This window comes from Hylobates moloch, unplaced genomic scaffold (assembly GCF_009828535.3).
Source record: "Hylobates moloch isolate HMO894 unplaced genomic scaffold, HMol_V3 SCAFFOLD_1, whole genome shotgun sequence".
Lineage (NCBI taxonomy): Eukaryota > Metazoa > Chordata > Mammalia > Primates > Hylobatidae > Hylobates > Hylobates moloch.
Genome location: NW_026652276.1, coordinates 197,356,266 through 197,377,879, shown reverse-complemented (window position 1 = coordinate 197,377,879; position 21,614 = coordinate 197,356,266). Strand labels below are relative to the sequence as shown.

The 21,614-nt window shown below is 39.0% G+C and overlaps 1 protein-coding gene across 2 annotated transcripts; it reads right to left on the bottom strand.

The window, feature by feature from the left end:
• Positions 1–3,356: 3,356 nt before the first annotated feature.
• Positions 3,357–12,338, bottom strand: CAV2 (caveolin 2). 2 transcript variants are annotated; one of them, XM_032761514.2, is made up of 3 exons: positions 11,965–12,338; positions 11,450–11,637; positions 3,357–5,961 (listed from the first exon to the last, which is right to left on the bottom strand). In XM_032761514.2, the coding sequence occupies exons 1-3, from the start codon at positions 12,112–12,114 to the stop codon at positions 5,811–5,813; spliced, it is 489 nt and encodes a 162-aa protein (XP_032617405.1). In that variant the 5' UTR covers positions 12,115–12,338; the 3' UTR covers positions 3,357–5,810. The 2 variants fall into 2 exon arrangements, with proteins under 2 accessions (XP_032617405.1, XP_032617406.1); XM_032761515.2 differs by lacking the exon at positions 11,450–11,637.
• Positions 12,339–21,614: the final 9,276 nt, after the last annotated feature.

Genomic DNA, 21,614 nt, shown 5'->3' with positions numbered 1-21,614 from the left:
CAGTTTCATTTTCATTTTCAGTTGCACGCTTCGGCATTGTCTTTAGGGCACATGGTTCCAGCAGAGCCCTCATGCCCACTCCTAGGGTCCTATTCATTCAGTAAGACAAAAGCAACTTTCCTTTGTGGATAAAAAGAAAAGTCTTTAGCTGACTTCAACTTCCTCCACTCCTGTTCAGATTCCATGCCCCTTTCACTAGGGATTTGGGTTGTCCAAAAGCGAAACTGGGAAGGCTGAAGGCCATGTGATTGCAGCCTCTTGTTTCCCTTTGTCGCAGCTTTCTCTTTGGTGACATCTCTTTTAATCAGTGTGTGGTGCTCTCATATTGTGCTCAGAGCTCTTATGCTTGGTTGCCATATGTAGTTTTCAACACTCCTTTCTCAGATCATTTGTTCACCTAAAGTAAATAGATGACTGCTAATAGATTGAAATGTTACCCCACTCAAGGGTATGTTTCACTTAAAAAAGTTACCAAGATGTCAAGTTCCAGTGGCAGCATTTCAGGTACAATCCAAAGCAAGGAATTGGAGAGTGGGCACAGAAATGTCTTTAAAAATGTAGCAAGGGGTGCTTTATTTTGCTCGTTTTGCTATTTTGGGGTGAATAGGGAGAAGAAATCGGGATGGTTAAATTATAGTTGCCAAACTTATTTTTACTCCTAAAAAATATAAACTGAATATCTAGTATACTTGTATCCTTTACCCCTCCTCTGTCAACTTCTTCCCCTGTCCTCCCTACACACAGATACACCTTGAAGGGAAGAAGTGTACCAAATCCTGATTTGTGATAAATTACATTCATTGTGGTTATTTTTCTTTGCAGTTCTACTTACTATTTTTTTAAGTTTTTTAAAGTAACGTGTAACCCTATAAAAATTCCGTAAGCTCTTGTTATCTTAAACAAACATTCTAAAATGATAAAGTTGCAAGCTAGAAAAACTGAGCTATTATTTGTTTGATTTCTCCATTATGTTATTTAATTTGTCCCGGGCTTCAAATGAGACAATGTGTTTTCTAAAATGTAAAACCCAAAGAAACAATGTTTCAGTGTTATAAACTTCAAAGTGAGGAATGGAATAGTAAATGAAATAGCAACATTCTAGAAAGCATGAAAGTGTGTTTCCAAACAAGTTTCTAAATGCTAGGGCTTTCTACCCCTGAAGAATTTAAAGTAAATTTTAGATACGAGAATGGAGACTAAAGGCAGGCATTACCCCAGTCGATAAAATATAAAATGGTTTATATACATTTTAGTTTTCTCAACTTAATGAGTCATGAGTGAGAAAATGGTGGGAAGGAAATTTTTATTAGAATCAGTACATTTCAAATCCCTTTTGTAAAGAAGAAATTATGAAGTTGTAGTGCAATTCCCACTCCCAGTTCTGCAATTATCTCAAGCTTTCTCCAGTTATTTATTTACATAATCATTCATTCAGAAAATATTGATGGAACTCATTAAGTACTGGGCACCATTTCAGAATCCCAGCAAAGGTGAAGTGATGTTTTTGATTCTCAAATACCTAACTAGCAGTCTAATGGTGTTAGTTAACAGGGTTACTTTTACAATGTGACAGGTGATAATAGGAATTTGTACAAGATTGTAGATGTAGACACAGAAGAGGCACTTAATGTGGAAGAATTTTGGAAACAGAGAAGAGTGAGGCAGGCATGAGGAGAAAAACAATGCTGGCATGGGTACATGGGAGTAGCACGGGTTGTTCAGTAAAGCTACAGAAGAGTTACTAACGATGACAACAGTTTGATGGTGAAGGCCTTGCATATGTTGCTCAAGAACTTGGAATATTATTCTCAGGGCAATCACATACAATTGATAGTTTTAAGCAGGGAAATGACAGGGTAGTCTTGGTATAATCACGTTCTTTTAGAGAAAAATGGATTGGTGATCATATTGAAGGCAAGGAGTGGGGCCAATTAGGAGGCTGTGGCAAATAGCCAGGCAAAAGAGAAAGATGGCAGTAATTATGGTGGCATAGCAGTGATTTTGATAGAAAATCTTCAAATGAAATAGAGTCATTCCTCTGTACCCTCAAGGGATAGTTTCCAGAATTCCCCTGCAGATATAAAAATCCTTGCATACTTAAGTCCCATCATCCCTGCAGAACCCAAGGAGGTGAAAAGTCAGCCCTCCTTGTCTGAGGGTTTTGCATCTTGCGATACTCTATTTTGGATCCAGTTTGGTGGTGGATGAGGAACCTGTGCATACAGAAGGCTAACTGTATTTACTGAAAAAAAATCTGAGTATAAGTGGGCTGCACAGTTCAACCCCATGTTGTTAAAGGTTCAATCGCAAATACTATTTAAGATATAAAGTAATTTTTTTTGAGAAATTCATAATAATAATAAAAAAGACTTAGCATTGATAAAAATCTTAGGACCTCTGTTTTAATGAATTGAGGCCAAATACAGTCTCACAATCAATAGAAGGGTGAAAAGTACATGCATTAATTATTGTATTTATAGCATACCTATCCTGTAATTGATGGAAAATTCACTGATTTAAAAAAATGTTTTTGGATTGGACAGCTAGGTTGGTTTTCATATACATAGCCAAGTCTTCATCCTACTGAAGTCACAGAAAACAATGAGATGGGAAGCTCCTGAGAGACCATTTAGTTCAATTCTTTCATTAATGATAAGAAAACTGAGAACCCGAGATTAAACCCCTTGCATGAGGGGATATACCTCAATAACGGCAATGCTGAGGCTGGAATCCAGTTGCCTGACTTCTAGGGCAGGGCTTTTTTCACTACAGTTCAACAACTTTCCAAGGAAGGCATCAAAATAAATTAATGGGATGTGGAGGACTATCAAAAAGATGAATTTTTAAAAGTTCCTCAAAACTATAAAGAACATTTTAAAAAGCCAAGCACCTGCTTTATTATTATAGGTTGGTCATTTTTCTAGATGAACTGACAAGAAAATGTATGCCAATATCAGCAACTACTCACTTTCCAAAAATAATTTTGGACTCTAGTCTAGCTTCATGGTACAGGTATCCAAGTACATGTGATTTATATTGTTACTTTCTTATTTTAAAAATTGGAAACAGAAATTTCAGTTTATTTAGGATTAGCAAGAAAAGACTTAATAAAAAAGAAGAAGTATGGTGGGTGTGTGAACAGGCTATTTTATACTATTTATCAAATGATAGAACATTTATATGGAACCTCTTTAAGTGCTGGAAAACAAAGAATTCAACTACCAATGTAATAATTTTTAAAAATGCATTCCTGAATAAGCAATAACTAATGTATTTATTATCTATTTTGAGTTTTTAATAAGGTAAAAATAAATATGAAAGGTTCCATATTTACTGTAATAAAAGCAATACACACATTTGTAGCCTTTTAGAAAATTTATTATGAATTCTGAGGAAGTCTGCTCATCATATACCTCCCCCAGCCCCAAATAAAACAAACAAACAACATGTTTGTACATAAAGCCTGGATTTACTTGGTACAAAATTTGAGTCTTTGAAAAAAATACTTAATGGAAAATCTCAATAAAAATTCATTTTGAAAGTAACCAGTACTGTTCAGAAATAAGGAAGTCATGTTACTTGAGAAGTCACAAAGTTTTATTACAGAACTATGTGTATATATTTTGGGTTTAAAACTTGCCAATAGCTATTTGAAAGGATAGAAGCTCATAATTTATTAAAATAGATATTTTATTAATCAAATGTTTTTGGTTTATCAACATATCCAAATGTTTAAAAAATGTTTTTAAATATAGGACATAATTATAAAGTCATGAGGCTGATTGACCTTTTAAACTAACATGATAAAATCTATATGGTCAAAATGAGTGGTGATGCTTTAAGGTAATGATTATGCGTCCCATCTAAGGATGCTACAACGGCCTAGGGCAGTTTTGAAACGTCTCTTTGCAACTACCTTCAAAAGGATATGAGCTTCATAATTTAATCATTCATTTGATTTGGTCCCCAATAGTATTCCAGTTCAATCATCATTTATATTCACCAGTCCTGGCGATTTTGAAAAATCTTATTAATCTTATTTGTCACTTATGAGGGTATTCAAAGGAACGTCAATTGAGGTTCTGATGGTAATTCTCAAATTTAAGCATTTACACACTTTTAAGATGTGTAAATTTTAGTAACTACTCACATTATAGACTTGTTTTTGGTATATGTCTATCATTTTGAAATAATGAGATTTTTCTTTTTTCTTTTTCTTTCTTTCTTTCTTTCTTTCTTTTTTTTTTTTTTTGAGACAGACTCTTGCTCTGTTGCCAGGCTGGAGTGCAGTGGCATGATTTTGGCTCACTGCAACCTCTGCCTCCCGGGTTCAAGCAATTCTCCTGCCTCAGCCTCCCAAGTAGCTGGGACTACAGGTGCATGCCACAATGCCCAACTAATTTTTTTGTATTTTTAGTACAGACGGGGTATCACCATGTTGGCCAGGATGGTCTTGATCTCCTGACCTCATGATCCGCCAGCCTTGGCCTCCCAAAGTGCTGGGATTACAGGCGTGAGCCACCATGCCCGGCCCAGAAATAATGAGATTTTTCAAAGCAACAGTGATTCATCACACTGAAATAGGACTCTACAGTTCAAAATGACAAGAATGACTTTATCCTGTGTTACATGTCAATATTAGAGAACATCTTAAAAGTTTGTAGCTGTTAGTTTTTAGTTTATGCATGTAGTTCAGTAGCCCAACAAGGTGACAACTCTCCTGTCTCTCTACATGAATCACTGTAGTTGAAATTGTACTAAAGTATCAGAAGTAACCTTTACTGTAAAATGTTAAATAGCACCAATATTACTTGAAAGTAAAGTGAAACATTAATAGGAATGCTGACACAGGTTTAATTTCTAACTACTAGAGAGAAGGCATCTCCTAGACAAAATACTATTTAGATATGAATTATTTTAAGATCACAGCCAGAAAAATGTCATAAAACATTTTAGATTTTGCCTGGAAAATTTAGAAAAGTAAGCTTTGTGTATCGCTCTTTTATATTTTATTTCCAAAGAAGATGTATAAATGCTTACATAATCAAAACAGTGCAATCTTACCAATGAAGTTTACCTTGTGGGAGCTACATTTACTTATTTCATATATTAGTTCAACAACATAAATATAATAAAAATGCTTTTAAGCAATCTGATTAGAGCAACATTTATATTAAGTACAAAATATACAGTAAAATGAAACATCTTGTTAAATAGGCCTGTAGGAAAACAATACTTTAAAGGAATACATTTTCATGAATCTACTTTCACATTTATGTGTTTTATTGTATCTCATAGTTACTATAATCATTGTGTGCTTTTGTTACTGCAATTTCCAGGATCATTGTATATTCTCAGTATACCAGTGACTATATATGTAAAGGTAATTTAAAAAGCATTACTCCCAGAGTAAAAACAAACAAACAAACAAATAAGAAATCTCATTTTTAATGGGAACTTGTGCATAAAACTATTGTAGTATTTTGATAGAAATGTCCCTTAATTATTATAAATTCATCATTATAAAATATATACTATTGTACTAAAGCAAAACTGTCTGCCTTTAAATCTAAGTGGTGTCAACTTACTGTATAATTCTGGTTACAAAGTTAGATATGAAATCTTTGGCTATTCATTAGAAAAGCATTATTTGAAAAGATCTGTCAATAAACATTTCTAAATGTGGTTGCTCATCTTAATAGTTTTCTTAATTAGAACAGCTAGGAAATGAACAGAACAGTGGTGCTTTTATGTTATAACAACAAAGAAGTATTACAGTATCCCAATCTCCAGACCTGGGGTCCAAGTATTCAGTCCTGGCTCAGCTGCAGGCTGACAGAAGAGAAGCTTCGTCCTACGCTCGTACACAATGGAGCAATGATAACATCTGTCACACTCTTCCATATTGTCTGCACTGAAGGCAGAACCATCAGGCAGGTCTTTACAAAAGGCATTAAAATCCTGGAATGAAGGAAGAGAGATGTGTGAGGACTATTGTTGTTACCAGATAAGGTCTCTCTTGTACATGTATGAAAAGATACAACACTGACCCAATTTACTTAAATTTGGTTGAGCGTTTGAAACAAATAAATGAACAATGATCACTGATAATGATTTGGGCTTTTCGTCCCCCTGACTCTCATTTTGAAATGTCGTCCCCAGTGTTGGAGGTGGGGCCGAGTGGGGATAATTGGATCATGGGGTAGATCTCTCATGAATGTCTTAGCACCTGCTACCCTCTTGGTAATGTGAGTTCTCACTCAATTAGTTTGCGTGAGATCTGGTTGATTAAAAGAGTCTGGGACCTCCCCATTCTCTCTCCTGCTCCCTTTCTTGCCATGTGACATGCCTGCTCCTCCTTCGCCTTCCACTATAAGTGGAAGCTTCCTGAGGTCCTTGCCTAAAGTAGATGCCGGTACTGTGCTTCCTGTACAGCCCACAGAACTGTGAGCAAAAATAAACTTCTTTTCTTTATAAATAACCTAGTCTCAGGTATTTCTTCATAGTAATGCAAATGGACTAAAGTGATAAGATGCACAAAAAATATGTTGCCTAAAAATATAGTCATGTAGATAATAAATACTAATATTCTTTCTATTGGTGGCATGCTATCTGAAACAGTAAAGCAAAAATAAATAAAACCGTGTCTTTATCTACCTGGTCTCTGCCAGTTACCATTCACCTGCTTAAGTCTTCACATTTCTCTGAGGTTTTACTTCCTGATAGCCTTTCCTGTTGCCTCAGTCTTCTTCCCTTTTCCTGGACCAGGCTAGATCGGATACTCCCTCATTGTATTTCTAAAGTACTGAAACAAACTTCTTAATCTTCACATGTATCAAAAGGTATTATAAATAGATGCTGTATTTCTGTCCTTCCTACTAGAGTTTAAGTTTTTTTAAACAGTGAGGACATCCTTGACCCTTAGTAAATGTTTGAGCTAATGTAAATTTATCATTCTTTTATGCCTTATGTTATTAACTATGCTTTATATTTTTTAATTTTTCACAGTAATCACACACACTGAAAAGGGCTGAATGGTATAGTTGAAAGAACCCTGCAATTGATGTTAGAACTTTAACACAAGAAAACTAGTCTATCCTGAAATTGTTATTTTTTGTATGCTTGTTCCTAACATAGCTGCATATTCTTATAGTCCCCAGGATGGTTAATTTTATATGTAATTTTCTAAACAATGTTCTCTGCTGTAGTAATGTCCTCTGAGCACAAAAGTAGTAGTGAGATTTTCAGGCACTGCTGGTAGCCTCAATGGAAGCTTTATTATTACCTGGGTGGGGGTAAGGGAGTAGGCTGATTTTCTTGGTTTGCTATTAAAATATCACTTAAATGAGGGTCTGCTGTACTTAGCCCAAAATGAAGGAAATATTAGGCAGCTTTCTGATTGATTGATATGTTTTTAGAATTTAGAATTATTCACATTGACTGTCTTCACAAATTATATTTGTGTTTTATTTCAAGTGCAAAATACATGAAACACTTTTATATAATAAGAAAATTAATACTAAGTGTTTCAGAGATAAATAGCTGAATAGAAACCTCAATGATGGCAACTTTAGACTTCTTATTCTATTATATTTCTCACTTGATGTGTGGTCTTGGGCATGTTGCTACAAATTAAAGTGACAACAGGAGATCTCTCAGAACTGGCTATGAGGATTGACATTTATTATGTACCCCTGAAATATCTGTATGACGCTGTCATTATAATGTATAATAAATAGACCTATTTTGAAGGCAGAATATATAATGAAAATAACTATAACAAAATAACCTCAAATTGGCCTATTAAAAGGCTGAAGTTTAGATCAGAAAGTTTCCTAACCAAATCCATTTCACTTAGAATTCTTTCTTTCTTTCTTCTTTCTTTCTTTCTTTCTTTCTTTCTTTCCTTTCTCTTTCTTTTCTTTCTCTTTTTCTTCTTTCTTTCTTTCTCTTTCTCTTTCTTTTTCTTTTTTTCTCTCTTTATCCCTTCCTTCCTTCCTCCCTCCCTCCTTCCCTCTCTCTTTCTCTCTCTCTTTCTTTCTCTCTTTCTTCTCCCCTCCCCTCCCCTCCCCTTCCCTTCCTTCTTTCTTTTCAGGGTCTCACTCTGTTGCCCAGGCTGGAGCGCAGTGATGTGATCTCAGCTCACTGCAACCTTTGCCTCCCAGGTTCAAGTGATTCTCCTGCCTCAGCCTCCCTGAGTAGCTGGGATCACGGGCACTTGCTATTATGCTTGGCTAATTTTTGTATTTTTAGTAGAGACAGAGTTTCACCATGTTAGCCAGGCTGTTCTTGAACTCCTGACCTCAAGTGATCTGCCCAGCTTGGCCTCCCAAAGTGCTGGGATTACAGGCGAGAGCCACTGCTCCCAGCCAGAATACAATGTACTTTCTATTCTTCCTTAGGCTAATAAATTTTCTATCTCCATGACTCCTTAGATCTCTGTGTCCTAAAAGGGAATTTAGCACATGTCAAAAGTGAATCTTCTTGTTCGGCAAAGCAGTTACCCACATTCGAGGAGTTCAGTTTATAGGGTGTTGTTAACTCATTTGGATTTTATTTTTGTTTACTTGTGTTCCCTCATTTTGGAGCCAAGAATCTAATGATCCTCTGATATCAAACTTAAGTTGGGTTCTCAACATCACAAATAGTTTAGCTTCTGAAACTCTAGGCAGTTCTGATTGACCCAAAATTTGGTTGAGGCTCAATGTGGCCAACAATTCTTAAGTAAATGTTATAATATATATATAATATATATTATATATATAATAATATATGTAAGGTTATGTATTCCTCCCTTGGATAATAAGGCCATAGGATAGAGACTTTTATGTAGTGTTGTAGTAATTGTAGAGTCATGCAGATTGCATTCATAGCAATTTACTGTATGAAAACTGTCTTCTAGAAATGAGATTGCTACTATTGCATTTCCATCAGTTGGGCATTTGTTTGCTTTGCATCCCAGCAAAAATAAGGGATATGGGTGCTCCAGCCACATTTCTTTGGTTATGATCCACTTATGACCAATAACCTGTGCTTAACAAACAGCAGCTTTCTCTGTCTGACTGTAGTATGGAATCCAACTAATTCACTGATTCCTAATGGCCTGTACTTCTGGTCTAGGATCCAACACCACCAGACTTCTGTGTTTTATTGTTGTTGTTTGTTTGTTTAAAGGATCTAAAAGCTGACCTGTTTTAATATTGTGACATGGTTCAAAGTTCCACTACTGCATATTTTCCTAGCTTTGGTCACCACTACCTTTTTGGTAAAAACAATACACAAGCCCCTGCCTTAAAAAAATATATAAAAAGAAAATAAAAAAAGTTTACCCAAATGGGTTTGCAATTCTGTAACGTCTGTCCTTGATCTGGTCTTCTCATGTCATGGGAATACAATCTATTAATGATAAACCTATTTTATCAAGGCATAAGCTAACTTTTAAGCATTCTTGTTTGAAATTACTCTTCTACTTGCAATCACAGCTGCCTGGTGACAAATGTCTGACAGTTAAATATTAATGCCCCACATAAACATAGTTAAAAAATCAAGCTGAAGTTAAATAATACGTTTTATGTGGCTAAAAAAAGGTGCATTGATGTTCACCAATTGAAGCACTATACAAAAACACCTCCCATTCTCAGAAGAGCCAGCTGGAGAGAGGCATTGCTTGGTTAATTGTAGTTTTACTTATATCTTTCCACCGTTTAGTAAATGAGAAACTTTTATTTTTTTCAAATTCTTTCACAAAAGCTTTGGGAAACCTAGCTTTGTTGACTATAAATATGGTACTTTATGTTTCCAAATAGCTTCGTAGCCAGCATTTCACAATATGCTATGCGGTCACTCCGTTCTTCACAGTTTTGAAAGTGAGAAAACTGACATAGAGGTTAGATGATTAGTTTTAGTTAATTGGGAATCCCAAATCTTATGTGCCAACTTAGGCATCTTAAAAAAAATTCATGTGGAAATGTCAGAATATAACTATCCATTTGACCTTCATGAAGCTGATCATGTACAAAGGCAGCATTTTCATTTCCCTGGCAATCTTGGCACCTTCAACATAGTTTAATTGTTTACAAACTTTAGTGATAAAATTAAATTGGTGTTCTTTGTGTATCCTTTACATATTTGGTAAATTTTCATTTATCCTTTCAAAGTCTTTTTCGACTCCCTTCCCTCTTCAAAGCCTTGTCTGTTCCTCCCTCTTTGTCAGTTGACTGTGTTTTCTAAGCGTCCATCTATGTACCTAGCCAGCTGCCCTGATAGGCTGTGAGTAAGCGAAGGCAGACCCTATCTCTCATTCATCCTGGCCCAGTGTCCAGCACAAACTAAGCACTCAATCAATTTAAAGTTTGTTAAACTAACTAGCTAGCTAACTGACTAAAGAAAGTAAGATTATGGTGGTATAGAAGAATAAAGGATAAATTGGTAACTTCTAACAATGAACACCGAGCATTTATCAGGGTGTGGCAATATCATATAAAGTGTAAGAAAGACACGGAGGTACCTTGGGTTATACCTTTCACCAGGACTAACCTGAAACACTAGCGTGACAACCGTTGTGATACTGGGGATGATCTGAATATTCTTCCTCTCACATTAAAGTGGATATTTTCTAACACAACAACATTTATTGGCAAAATATGACATTTTCCTTAAAAAAAATTAAAAGATGCTTAAGAATGTTCTCTACAGTTTAGGACACATTTTGAGTATGAATAGAGTTACTCAAAACAGCCTATCAATATCCAGTGGGCTTCCATATTTCTTTCCCCTTTAACTAGATGCCACTTCCATTTGTGTTTCATCAGTGAGAAAGTAATTTGGAGGCCTTCTCATTCATTATCCCGCAGCTGGAGTTTTCATTCGTTTGTACTGGGTGACCCTCGCCTTAACTGCACACACCTCCCTTTCCTCTGGGTCCCATCCTTGCCATCTGCCAGGGGCAAAGTACAAGCAGCCCCTCCACACCACTGCTTAACCAGGTCTGACATCTTCATCCAATTCTACTGTCAGCGGCATTCTGCTCAGAGATCACTTTTGTTTTACCCCAAGCACAGGTAGTGACTGAATAAAAGGCAATGAAAGAAAGAAGAGTCCTGCCCAGAACCGCAGGCACGAGTCACAACAGGGCCCCGAGAGCAGCCTGTGGCAAGAAGTGTGGCTTCCAGGTACCCGCCTCCACACTCAGCCCAGCCTTATGTATGCAAGGAAAATCACACCCCAGGAAAGACCGACATTCTTTCTCCTGTTGAAACTCCAAGCCCAAACTGTTATTCTAAAGGAAGCGCACTGCCTTTCAAGGCCTTCCAGTTCTTCCTACTGCTTGGGAACTGATGCGCGTTCCTCCTCCTGACGCCGGCCTGGGATAAGGGGAGAGTAGAGGGCAGGTGGCGGAGCATATACCCATGTTTCAGAAAGCCGGTCCACCCGGTGTGCCCCGTCTCACCAGATGTGCAGACAGCTGAGGGTGGCAAAGAGAATTCCCGCAATGAAGGCCAGGGGAATGGCCAGGAACACCGTCAGGAACTTGTACATTACGTATTTGCTGATTTCAAAGAGGGCATGGCTGCAGATCCACACTTTGTCAAAGGAGTGCGTAGTCACCGGCTCTGCGATCACATCCTCGAAGCCCAGCTGCGGAGACAGGAGGCATGGACCCCGAACTGTCACCGACCTGCCGCCCCGGGAACCGGGAGCGCTTTGGGCGGGGGAAGCAGGAGGGAAGGACGTGCCAGGGCGTCCGCCTCTTCTCTTAGGGTCACGGTGGGCGCACAGGAACCTGGCTAAGAATTCCTGGCTACGCGGGCGGCCTGGTGACGGGTGGGACCGGGGAAGGGCGCGAGTCTCAGACCCTGCGGGGCCGACCCGCTGGCAAGCGTGGGACGGGATAGGGCGGGGCTGAGGGGCGCCCGCACCTCCCAGCCTCAGCGGGGACTTGGGCCCGCCCGCCCCGGGCTTCACCTTGAGATGCGAGTTGAGCCGGTGGGGATCCCGGTCCTGGCCCGAGTCCGCGAACTTCTCGGGGTCGGCGTACTCGAGGCTGCTATGGTGGCTGTAGGAGTCGTCGTCCATGAAGAGCTGCACGTCGGCCTTCTCCGTCTCCAGCCCCATCGCGGCCTCGGTGCGCGGCCGCTGCAGCCCGGCTGGCGCGGTGCGGCTCCCGTTCCGCGCGGCCTCCCCTTCCCGTAGCGCCCGGCCCCGCCCCGCCTCGCCTCGCCTCGCCCTGCGCGGCCCGGGCGGCGGCCGCTTCCCGCTGTGGGCTCCAGCTCCCAGCCCGGCCGTCCCGAGCCCCGCCCCGGCGCCCCGCCGCCCCTCCCCGCCCGCCTCCCCGGCTGGGGGGCAGGGAACCGTCCCCACGAGTCACAGCCCGGGCCCTGCAGTGGGCGGCGACGCCTGCAGCTGGGACGAGGAGGGCCTCCTGGTCACCCTTCTGGAGGCCCGTACTGTCATGCCTCAGAGCTGGTAGGTGGTCCCAGGGAAGACAACGGCCTTCCTGGAGGGAGGGAGCCTTGTGGTTAGGAGCACGGGGTGCGAAGCAGGTCTGTGCTCACCTCCGGCTGTGTTTGCCCTGCGTGCTTCGGCCCACGGTGCTGGTACTGAGCCTCTGGGAACCTCAGCTGCCTCGTTTGCAAAATGGGGGCTGTGGCACCTGCTTCAGAGGTGTCCGTGAGAATTAAATGTTAATTTCACGTAAAATTCTAACACACATGGCCCATGGCCCGTAACACACAGTTATGAACTTCCAATCAACGTTGTTGCTGCTGTAGTGAGAGGTAAGGAGCCACAAGGTACCTGAGTGCTAGGTGACCTGCAAGTGCATGTGGAGTTGGGTAGGCGAACGCCCTGGTCCTAGAGTTTGTGCCTTCAGACCTGAAGGGTGAGGGGAGATCTGATTTTTTTTTTTTTTTTTTTTTTACTTCCTAAACTACACCGTGTGTGTGTGTGTGTGTGTGTGTGTGTGTGTGTGTGTGTGTGTGTGTGTGGCGGAGTTTCGCTCTTGGTGCCCAGGCTGGAGTGCAATGGCGCGATCTCCGCTCATCCCAACCTTTGCCTCCCGGGTTCAGGCGATTCTCCTGCCTCAGCCTCCCGAGTAGCTGGGATTACAGGCATGTGCCACCACGCCCGGCTAATTTTGTATTTTTAGTAGAGACGGGGTTTCTCCATGTTGGTCAGGCTGGTCTCGAACGCCCAACCACAGGTGATCCGCCCGCCTCAGCCTCCTAAAGTGCTGGGATTGCAAGCGTGAGCCACCGCGCCCGGCCTCCACCTGTTAATTTTCCTTTGAACCAGATTCTTGAAAGATTCAGGAACCTCTAAGATGCAGTCACATCTGTGATTATCTTGTAGGCAACATGGAAACAGAACGCTAGTACGAAGCCACATTGCAATAGATGAATTAGCCTGCTGACCACTCACACAAAGGTTTTCAGAAGGGAGGAGTTTGCATGTTCATAAAGGGCTTTAGGGTCTGGTAGACATATACGTGTGTTTGGGGAGGAAGGGCACTTAGTGAAAATTTGCCAAAAGCAAAACAGTGAGAACTAGGCTTGAGGTGCAGGTTGCTCAGAGCTCAAAGTAGGCATGTAGTAGGTATTGCTGGATACAGTGTATTTGGAGTTTGTTGAACATATCAAATCCCCTTATGTGAACTGGATTTGAAGAATTACTTCTTCTGAAAGAAAAAAGATCACTTTTCAAACAGTAAAAATTACAGAAATAAAAAAGAACAGGAACTGAATGAGAAAAATGTTTGGGGGTGGGGGGCAAAGTTCAACATTTCTAACAATTAAATAAAAAGTTTCCCTGCTGCTACCTCAGTATATGAATGGCAGTGTTATAACCCTATAGGGGATTACACAGTTGACTCTCATGGCTATGGAGCCTCTCCTCTCCCAGACATCACCCTGCTTACCCATTCCCTAGTTTTTTACGTATCTTTCTCATTTTTATTTATGTTCAGTCAATTCCAGAGTGATGACTTATACATTCTACTCATTGCATTTTCTCTGCTTCTCCACCTTGTCCATTCTCCTGATGAGAATTGGAACTCTTCTAGAATTGTTGCCCAACAACTGTTGATTAAAGTGAATAGAATACATGAATCCTTATGGGAATCCATAATATCAATTGTGAGGAACAGAAAAAAAAAGGAGATAATTTACAGCCAAATACCATTTTATAATTATAATTCAAAATTATAATCCCAGATTTCAAGGTCTCACCCAAAGAAGAAAGTCACTCCTCTAGGACAAGAGTGGGCTTATGTAGTGGGTAAAAATCTGACATTAGCACTTCTTACCTTATAATTCTTGGTCCTCATTACATTTGCATTTTCCATGGGATTTTTAGGACATTTGAGAGTTATCACAAATAATTGACTTGTTTTCAGGAAGTGGCCAAGAGGACTATTTAGACGATAGCTTCATTCATAAATGATAGGTATTTAAGAAAGGTGTCTCTAAAACCCATGTAAATGAAACCCATCTAGATTTGTTGTATGGAGCATAGAACTTGAAAGGAGAGGATTCATTTATTCATCCATTTGTAATTTTTTATTGAACAATCTTCTCTCTCATGGGTCAGATCTGGCAAGGTTCTTATTTTGATGAAATTCTTATCCATTTCAACATTTTAATACATACGATTGTTTTGAAAGAAGCTATAAAAATGATTTTGCTTATCCTATTGGTCACTGTTTAGATAAGGTTGGTGATATGGTTTGGATTTGTGTCCCTGCTCGAATCTCATGTGGAACTGTAATCCCCAGTGTTGGAGGTGGGGTTTGGTGGGAGGTGGAGATTGGATCATGGGGGGCAGAGTTCTTAGGAATGGTTTAGCAACCACCCCCACTGCCACCCCCGCCCCCCGACCCCACAGTTGGTACTGTATAGCGAGTGAGTTCTCATTAGATCTCGTCCTTCAAAAGTGTGTGGCACCTCCCCCTCACCTTTCTTTGGCTCCTTCTGTGGCCATGTGAAGTGCTACTCCCTGTTTGCCTTCCGCCATGATTGTAAGTTTCCTGAGGCCTCCCCAGAAGCTGAGCAGATGCCATCATATTGCTTCCTGTATAGCTAGTGGAACTGTTAGCCAACTAAACCTCTTTTCTTTATAAATTACCCAGTCTCAGATATTTCTTTATAGCAGTGTGAGCACAGACTAATATAGTTAGCTACTGTTTTTCTCAAGGGGCTTAAACCAGAGTGATTCCCACAGCAATGGCATCTGTCTTTATGAACATAAAGGAAAATTTACCAGGAAAGGGAAAAGAAAGGAGGTGGGTGGGTGCTAAATGGCTGAGCAGATTCTAGTGTCTTCCGGACCACAGAATTACTCTCCAATAAGCACCTCCTACAGAGTTTAAGTGCCCTGTAATCCAGAGAAATTAATAAAATTATAATAAATTCATACTGGTGCATTTATCTTCTGACTTATTATGTATCATAGCTTCTGATAAGAGGGCTGTTTTTTAGATGGTGTATTAATATATTTTAGAAATAACAGTCTGATAATAGATTAGAATTTGTGAGAAGGATAGTTTATAACCATTTTGTTACTCGCTTCTTTCAGCACAGTGTCAATGGAAGAAGGTTATTTTTCCGGAGCATTGAAAATTGTATGGCAATGCTCTTATGAATAAAAATGTCTAATTTTTTCCCTTCAGTTTTTTTTTTTTCAAATCACAAATGTGTCATATTTTTTTCCCTGTATAACTCACATATAATTTTAGTCAGGGTCTGTTTTTCAAACTGCCTTTGAGCAAATTGGTGTTAACGAAAATGCAGTAATAACTCCTTGATCTCACCATATGTTTTAATAATATTCAGAGTGTTCGGATTAGACCAGAGTTTCTCAGTCTCAACCCTATTGGCATTTTGGGCCAGATCATTTTTCCTTGTGAGAGGCTGTCCAGTGCATTGTAGGATGTTTAGCAACATCTCTGGCGTCTACCCACTAGATACCAATAACACTCCCAGTCATGACAACGAAAATGTTTCCAAATGTTGCCAAATGTCCCCTCGAGGGCAAAATCACCTTTCCCCTTCTTTCCTAGGCTGAGAACCACTGAATAAGACAATGTTGAAACAGTGCTGTGTGAATTAGAAAAATTAAGCTCCAGCTCTTCATTTACAAATCCATGCTTAAGAGAAATCTCGGAACTGTATCACCAATGTATTAGAAACTCCAGGGCTAGGCCTGGCACAGTGGCTTACACCTATAATCCCAGCTCTCTGGGTGGCTAAGGAGGGAGACATAGTGAGACCCAGTCTCTACAAAAAATAAAAAAAAACTAGCCAGGTGTAGTGAGAGATGCCTGTAGTCCTAGCCGCTACAAGAGGAGTTCTTGAGCCCAGGAGTTTGAGATTGTAGACTGGAGTTTGAGGGCACAGAGCAAGGCCCATCTTTAAAAAACATAGAAAGAAACTCCACATCTTTTTGAAATTAAACTTAAGAATATTTGTTTGTCATGTAAAATGTTCAGAAGAACCCATTATCATTGACTAATTGCAATTTTTTCAATACAATGTTGGTATTAATTAATGAATACATATTAACCCCCACCCCCTTCCCCTAGAGATCAAAATGAAGCAACTGCCAAGGCCTCAAGCCCTGTCTACCTTGCCTGCCTGGCCTCCTATACTTTCCTCACAAAGGGTAGGATTGTTTAAATGATTATATCTGGAAAAACACAAGCTTGGGGCTTCTTGATCTGTAAGATTCTATCTTAAAGCTATAAAATTCAGTGATTTTTGACAATCTTCAGCAAGTGAATAGTGTTTGCAATTTTAAGTGATCTTAACTGAGAAATCCATGGACTTGTTAGTGGGAGAGCCAGGCAATTGCTTACCGGGTTCTTCAAGCATCCCCTCCTAGGCTTGCTTACTGTTAGCAAGGACAAAGCTTGAGAAATTTGGAAGGACCTGCTGTTTCTGGCATAAGCCACTCTCTCTGTGGCTTTACATAAACTATTCCTTGCATAACTCCTGTCCCCTACTCATTCTTTATCAATGCATCTTTTAATTTCCTCCTTCTACCCTCCAACTCACCCTTAACCACTTCCCCCTCCTTCCAACTGTCCCCCCACCCTCCCCAATACAGAGGACATTTCCTCCACCAAAAAGTTTAAAGGAATAGACAAAAAATGTCTGCTATTAAAGTTAGTCAATAATCAACTTTGCGGAGTGGTGCCAAATGGTTGCATGGTATTTAATAAAAGTTTCTTCACTTTTTCCCCCCCTAATTTACCACTTGTCTTTTTGTTCACAATTTGAGTAAAGTAAGTCTTCCATCAGTGGACCAGGGGATTTTTAGCTTAATATTAAGACACAGTAGCTTGTCGGTAATTGTTGCAAGCTTGATCTTCTGGCTGTTTCAAACAGCACCTTCTCTGGTCAAAAACCTCTCCTCATTTACAAGAATTTCCAGAATTAACTTTTGTTTGGCAATGCCTGGCAATTAGAAATAAATGAGGAAGAAGGTACACTCTTGAAAAACCTGTATTCACAATTAGAGGTGGTAGGATAGGTCATTTCGTTCTCATTCAAAAACAATGTATGACAATTAATTTTAGATTTATTTTATCCTGTGTTCCATAAGTAAAGGATGTTCCTGTTTAATCTTTTGAGTATCCCATTGATTTCTGAAATACTGTATATACAAATAAAACATCTCTATAGGACGCTGATATTTTATCTTTCCAGAACATGAAATGGGCACTAATGAACTTCTGTTGTGCACTAACTGTTAAGTTAAACTCTCAATAAGTACAATTTCCTGTATGTTCAAGTGGGAATATCATTTCTACAAAGCTACAGAGTTAAATGTTTTCCAAATACCAACTGAAATGTGCATTGCAAGATTATTAGTTGCTAAAACAACGGATCTAAAGGTTGTTTTCTTGATTTGGGATTTGATTTTGGACAAAAAATTTATTATAGCTCGGTTTGAAGCCTTTGTGTTCCCTAATCTTTTTCTTTTTACAAATGTTATCCTATGTTTTATTTAGAGTTAATGCAAATTTTTAAAAATAACATGGCTAATCTACTACGTTAGCCAAGAGAAAAAAAATGGGAAGACTTTTTTTTAAAAAACAAATTTTAGCCTTATTGCATATTTCCAATACAAAAATAAGAACAAAAGTACAGAATGCCTTCCACCTGGATCTTGCAAATTATGGCTTTGGTGTCTATCAGATAGATGACTTTTAATGCTTGAGAGAATCATTTATGAGTAAAGAGCAAAGGGAATCCAACTGCACAGAGCAGATGGAAGACTGGGATGCAGCCAAGGGGTTGGGCAGAAGAATTTTTAGATTATATTTTCCTAACAATAAATATCTGGGAAGATTTTTGTTTCCAGAGAGTTTACTAAAAAAAAGTTACTCTATTTCTGTTCTGTGGCTACACAAAACAGTAAGGCAGATTTCTACAATACATAAAGGCATAAAATAGGCAATTTAGATGTCTGTATCTACTCTTTCTGGGCCACTGAAGCACAGTGAGACCCTCAGTGTCTGCCAACTGCTTATTAAGGTCTCAGTTTCTTGTTTAGAACAGCCTGAAGATTGGATCTACAGGTAGTTAATAAAGAAGGTACTCTATTAAATACATTATAAATAAGACTGTTGACATTCTTGAGTGTCTGAATGAAGTAATTCTTCTCTAGTTAAACAATTACTAAATGGATAAATGTCTTATTTCAAAACAACTTTAGTAGATGTTTGCATTTTCTTTAAAAAAGGAAGAGGAAGAGTAGAATCTTTCAAAGCATTCGGAATATTCTCATCATGCTAACCTTGCAAGAAACAACATTTTACTGAAATATGCACTATTTTCTATAACATCTTTATTTATGTTTTTTTCATTATTGGGAAATGACAGCAATTATGTGCCAGATAGACAGAGGGACTCCCCCCGCTTCATAATAGTGAATATACATAAAATTCTGCTTGTTACTTATTGTCCATCGATATATGTTCATATAATTACACATAGTACTTAAAGGTATGCCTTTTTACCTTTTAAAAAGTATTGTGGTCATTGGAATCTCTTGGATAAATAAGTTACTGGAAATAAACTTAGATAGTAAAAACATTGTGGTCCTGAAAAACTGCACAGTACTTTATTTGGAAATAGTTGAATTTGCAGAATGTTGCTATAAAGGGCATGCTACTCAAATTACTTGGTTCTGAAGACTTTTACTATGAAAGCAAAGTATTTTCTGAAGGAGTAGAGCACAAATAGCTAAATGTTTAGGGCAAAAATAGAGTTATTATATTATCATTTTGTAAAATCCTCTCCAATTTCACCATGTGTGTATTGCATGTCATGTTGTTTAAAAAATGATATAACACAAGAAGTGAGAGATGTCGAATGACTGACTGATAGGTTTAAATTACTTAAAACTGTAGAATGCTGATTATTTACCACAGTTGGGCTGTTCTTTAGGAAAAGAATAAAATCCAGGAAATTTCTTTTAGGCATAGGGAGATATTTTAGGATATTAAAACCTGCTTTACAAGACCACACTCCTGTCACAAATCTTATTTTCACCTAAATTTCTTTAGTGTTTAGTTGTTAGTTTGTCTTTTTCTGCCAGGGAAAGTGTTTGATAATATAAATGTTTCCCTTTCCTCCCCTTTTGTCCTGCTCCTTCCTCTCTGTTTCTTGCATTCTTGTTTTTTTTTTTCCTTTTCAAAATAATTACTTGTCCATTCATAACATCTCAGAGTTGGGAAGAACTTAGAGGCTCTGGACCAACGATCCACTCGTCCATGAATCTTCACAGTGGCCATACAGGCTTTGCTGGAATATTTTGGCAATGGAGAATTACCATATTAAGCAACTCAAATATAATTCTTAGAAAATTCTGTGTTATTCTGTGTCAGGATTTATTTTTCTGATCACCATCTATCTGCCTATCTATCTATCTATCTATCTATCTAATTCTGCCTTTTGTAGTTTTTTTAAGAAAAAGGTGTTAAATGTCAGCCCTTGAAGTATTTGAAGGTAGATTTTTTTTTTTTTTTTTTTTTTTTTTTGTCCCCCAGGCTGGAGTGCAGTGGCGCAATCTCGGCTCACTGCAAGCTCCGCCTCCCTGGTTCACGCCATTCTCCTGCCTCAGCCTCTCCGAGTAGCTGGGACTACAGGCGCCCGCCACCACGCCCGGCTAATTTTTTTGTATTTTTAGTAGAGACGGGGTTTCACCGTGGTCTCGATCTCCTGACCTCGTGATCCGCCCGCCTCGGCCTCCCAAAGTGCTGGGATTACAAGCGTGAGCCACCGCGCCCGGCCTTGAAGGTAGATTTTAAACACCAGTCCCTCTCCCCACTTTATCTCTTTTCTAGCTAAGCAGCTCCATTTCTTTCAGTTGTTTTTCATGTGCCACTGTTTCCAAATATTTCTTGTAATTTTCTTTTTCTCTGAAGCTGTTCCCATATCTTGTGACACTTGGTCTGGGGTTGGAAGAACACAGGATAAAATGAGAAAACTATATTACCTTTTTTGTATTGATCTCTAGACTGATTTTTTTTTTGGCTGCTGTATCTTATTGTTGAATCAAATGCATCTCATTTGCAATTAAATCTTTATGTCTTTGGTAGTCTTTTGTATTTTGGTTAGGTCACACTGCTACTATGAAACAATTGATTATTTGAACCTAAGGCATCTAATTATTCCTACTGTATTTTATTATGCTTTGAGTTTCCTTTTACATTGTTTTCTGTGTATTACTCCACTGTTAATCTGTGGGTTTGTTTACACTTCTATTCCTGGTGACTGATAAAATGTTGAATAAGGAAGGGTTGAGAACAGACTTATGAGGCATTCCAATTTAATGGCTATAAATATCCTCTATATACTGACAAGTTCTAAATTTATAGTTCTAGCTATTTTCAAGCTTCAAATTGATATATTCTGCTGACAACTTTGACATCTCAGATTTCCTATGCCCCAAAACCTACCAGTGTACTCCCATCCCCAAATCTGATCATTCTGTGTTCACACAGTCAACCTCAAACCCTACGTGTCAGCTTTCATTCCTCCATTTCCCTCATTACTTCTTCTCTAATGAGGCCTGTTAGTTCTACCTTCAAAATCAGTGCTTTCACCCTCTCCTATTTCACTTCTCCTCCCTGGTCTAAGTTCAGATCTCACCTGAGAAACCTCCACAGGCTCCATGTTTGGGTGCTCATTCCCACTCCCTTCTCATAAGTTACTTGATCTACAGAGTAGCCAAAGAACCTTTAAAGGATGCACAATTTAGTGAATATTCTTGTGTGTATGCGTATATGTATATATACACATACACACACACACACAGAAAAGTGATAAATCATAAATATACATCCCAAAGATCACAAGGAAAACACACCTTATAAGTTTCACTCAGATCAAGAAATAGAACATCACCAGACCTCAGAAGCCTATCTCTGTCACCACCTGTATCCTCCTCCCACAAAGTAACTACTGTCCTAACCTTTAACATCATGCATTAGATTTGCCTGTTTTAAATTTCTTATGAAGAGAATCATACATTACTCTCTATTGTGTCTAGTTCATTTTGGTAAACAAGACTGTGAGATTCATCCAAGTTGTAAATAGGAGTAATTCTTT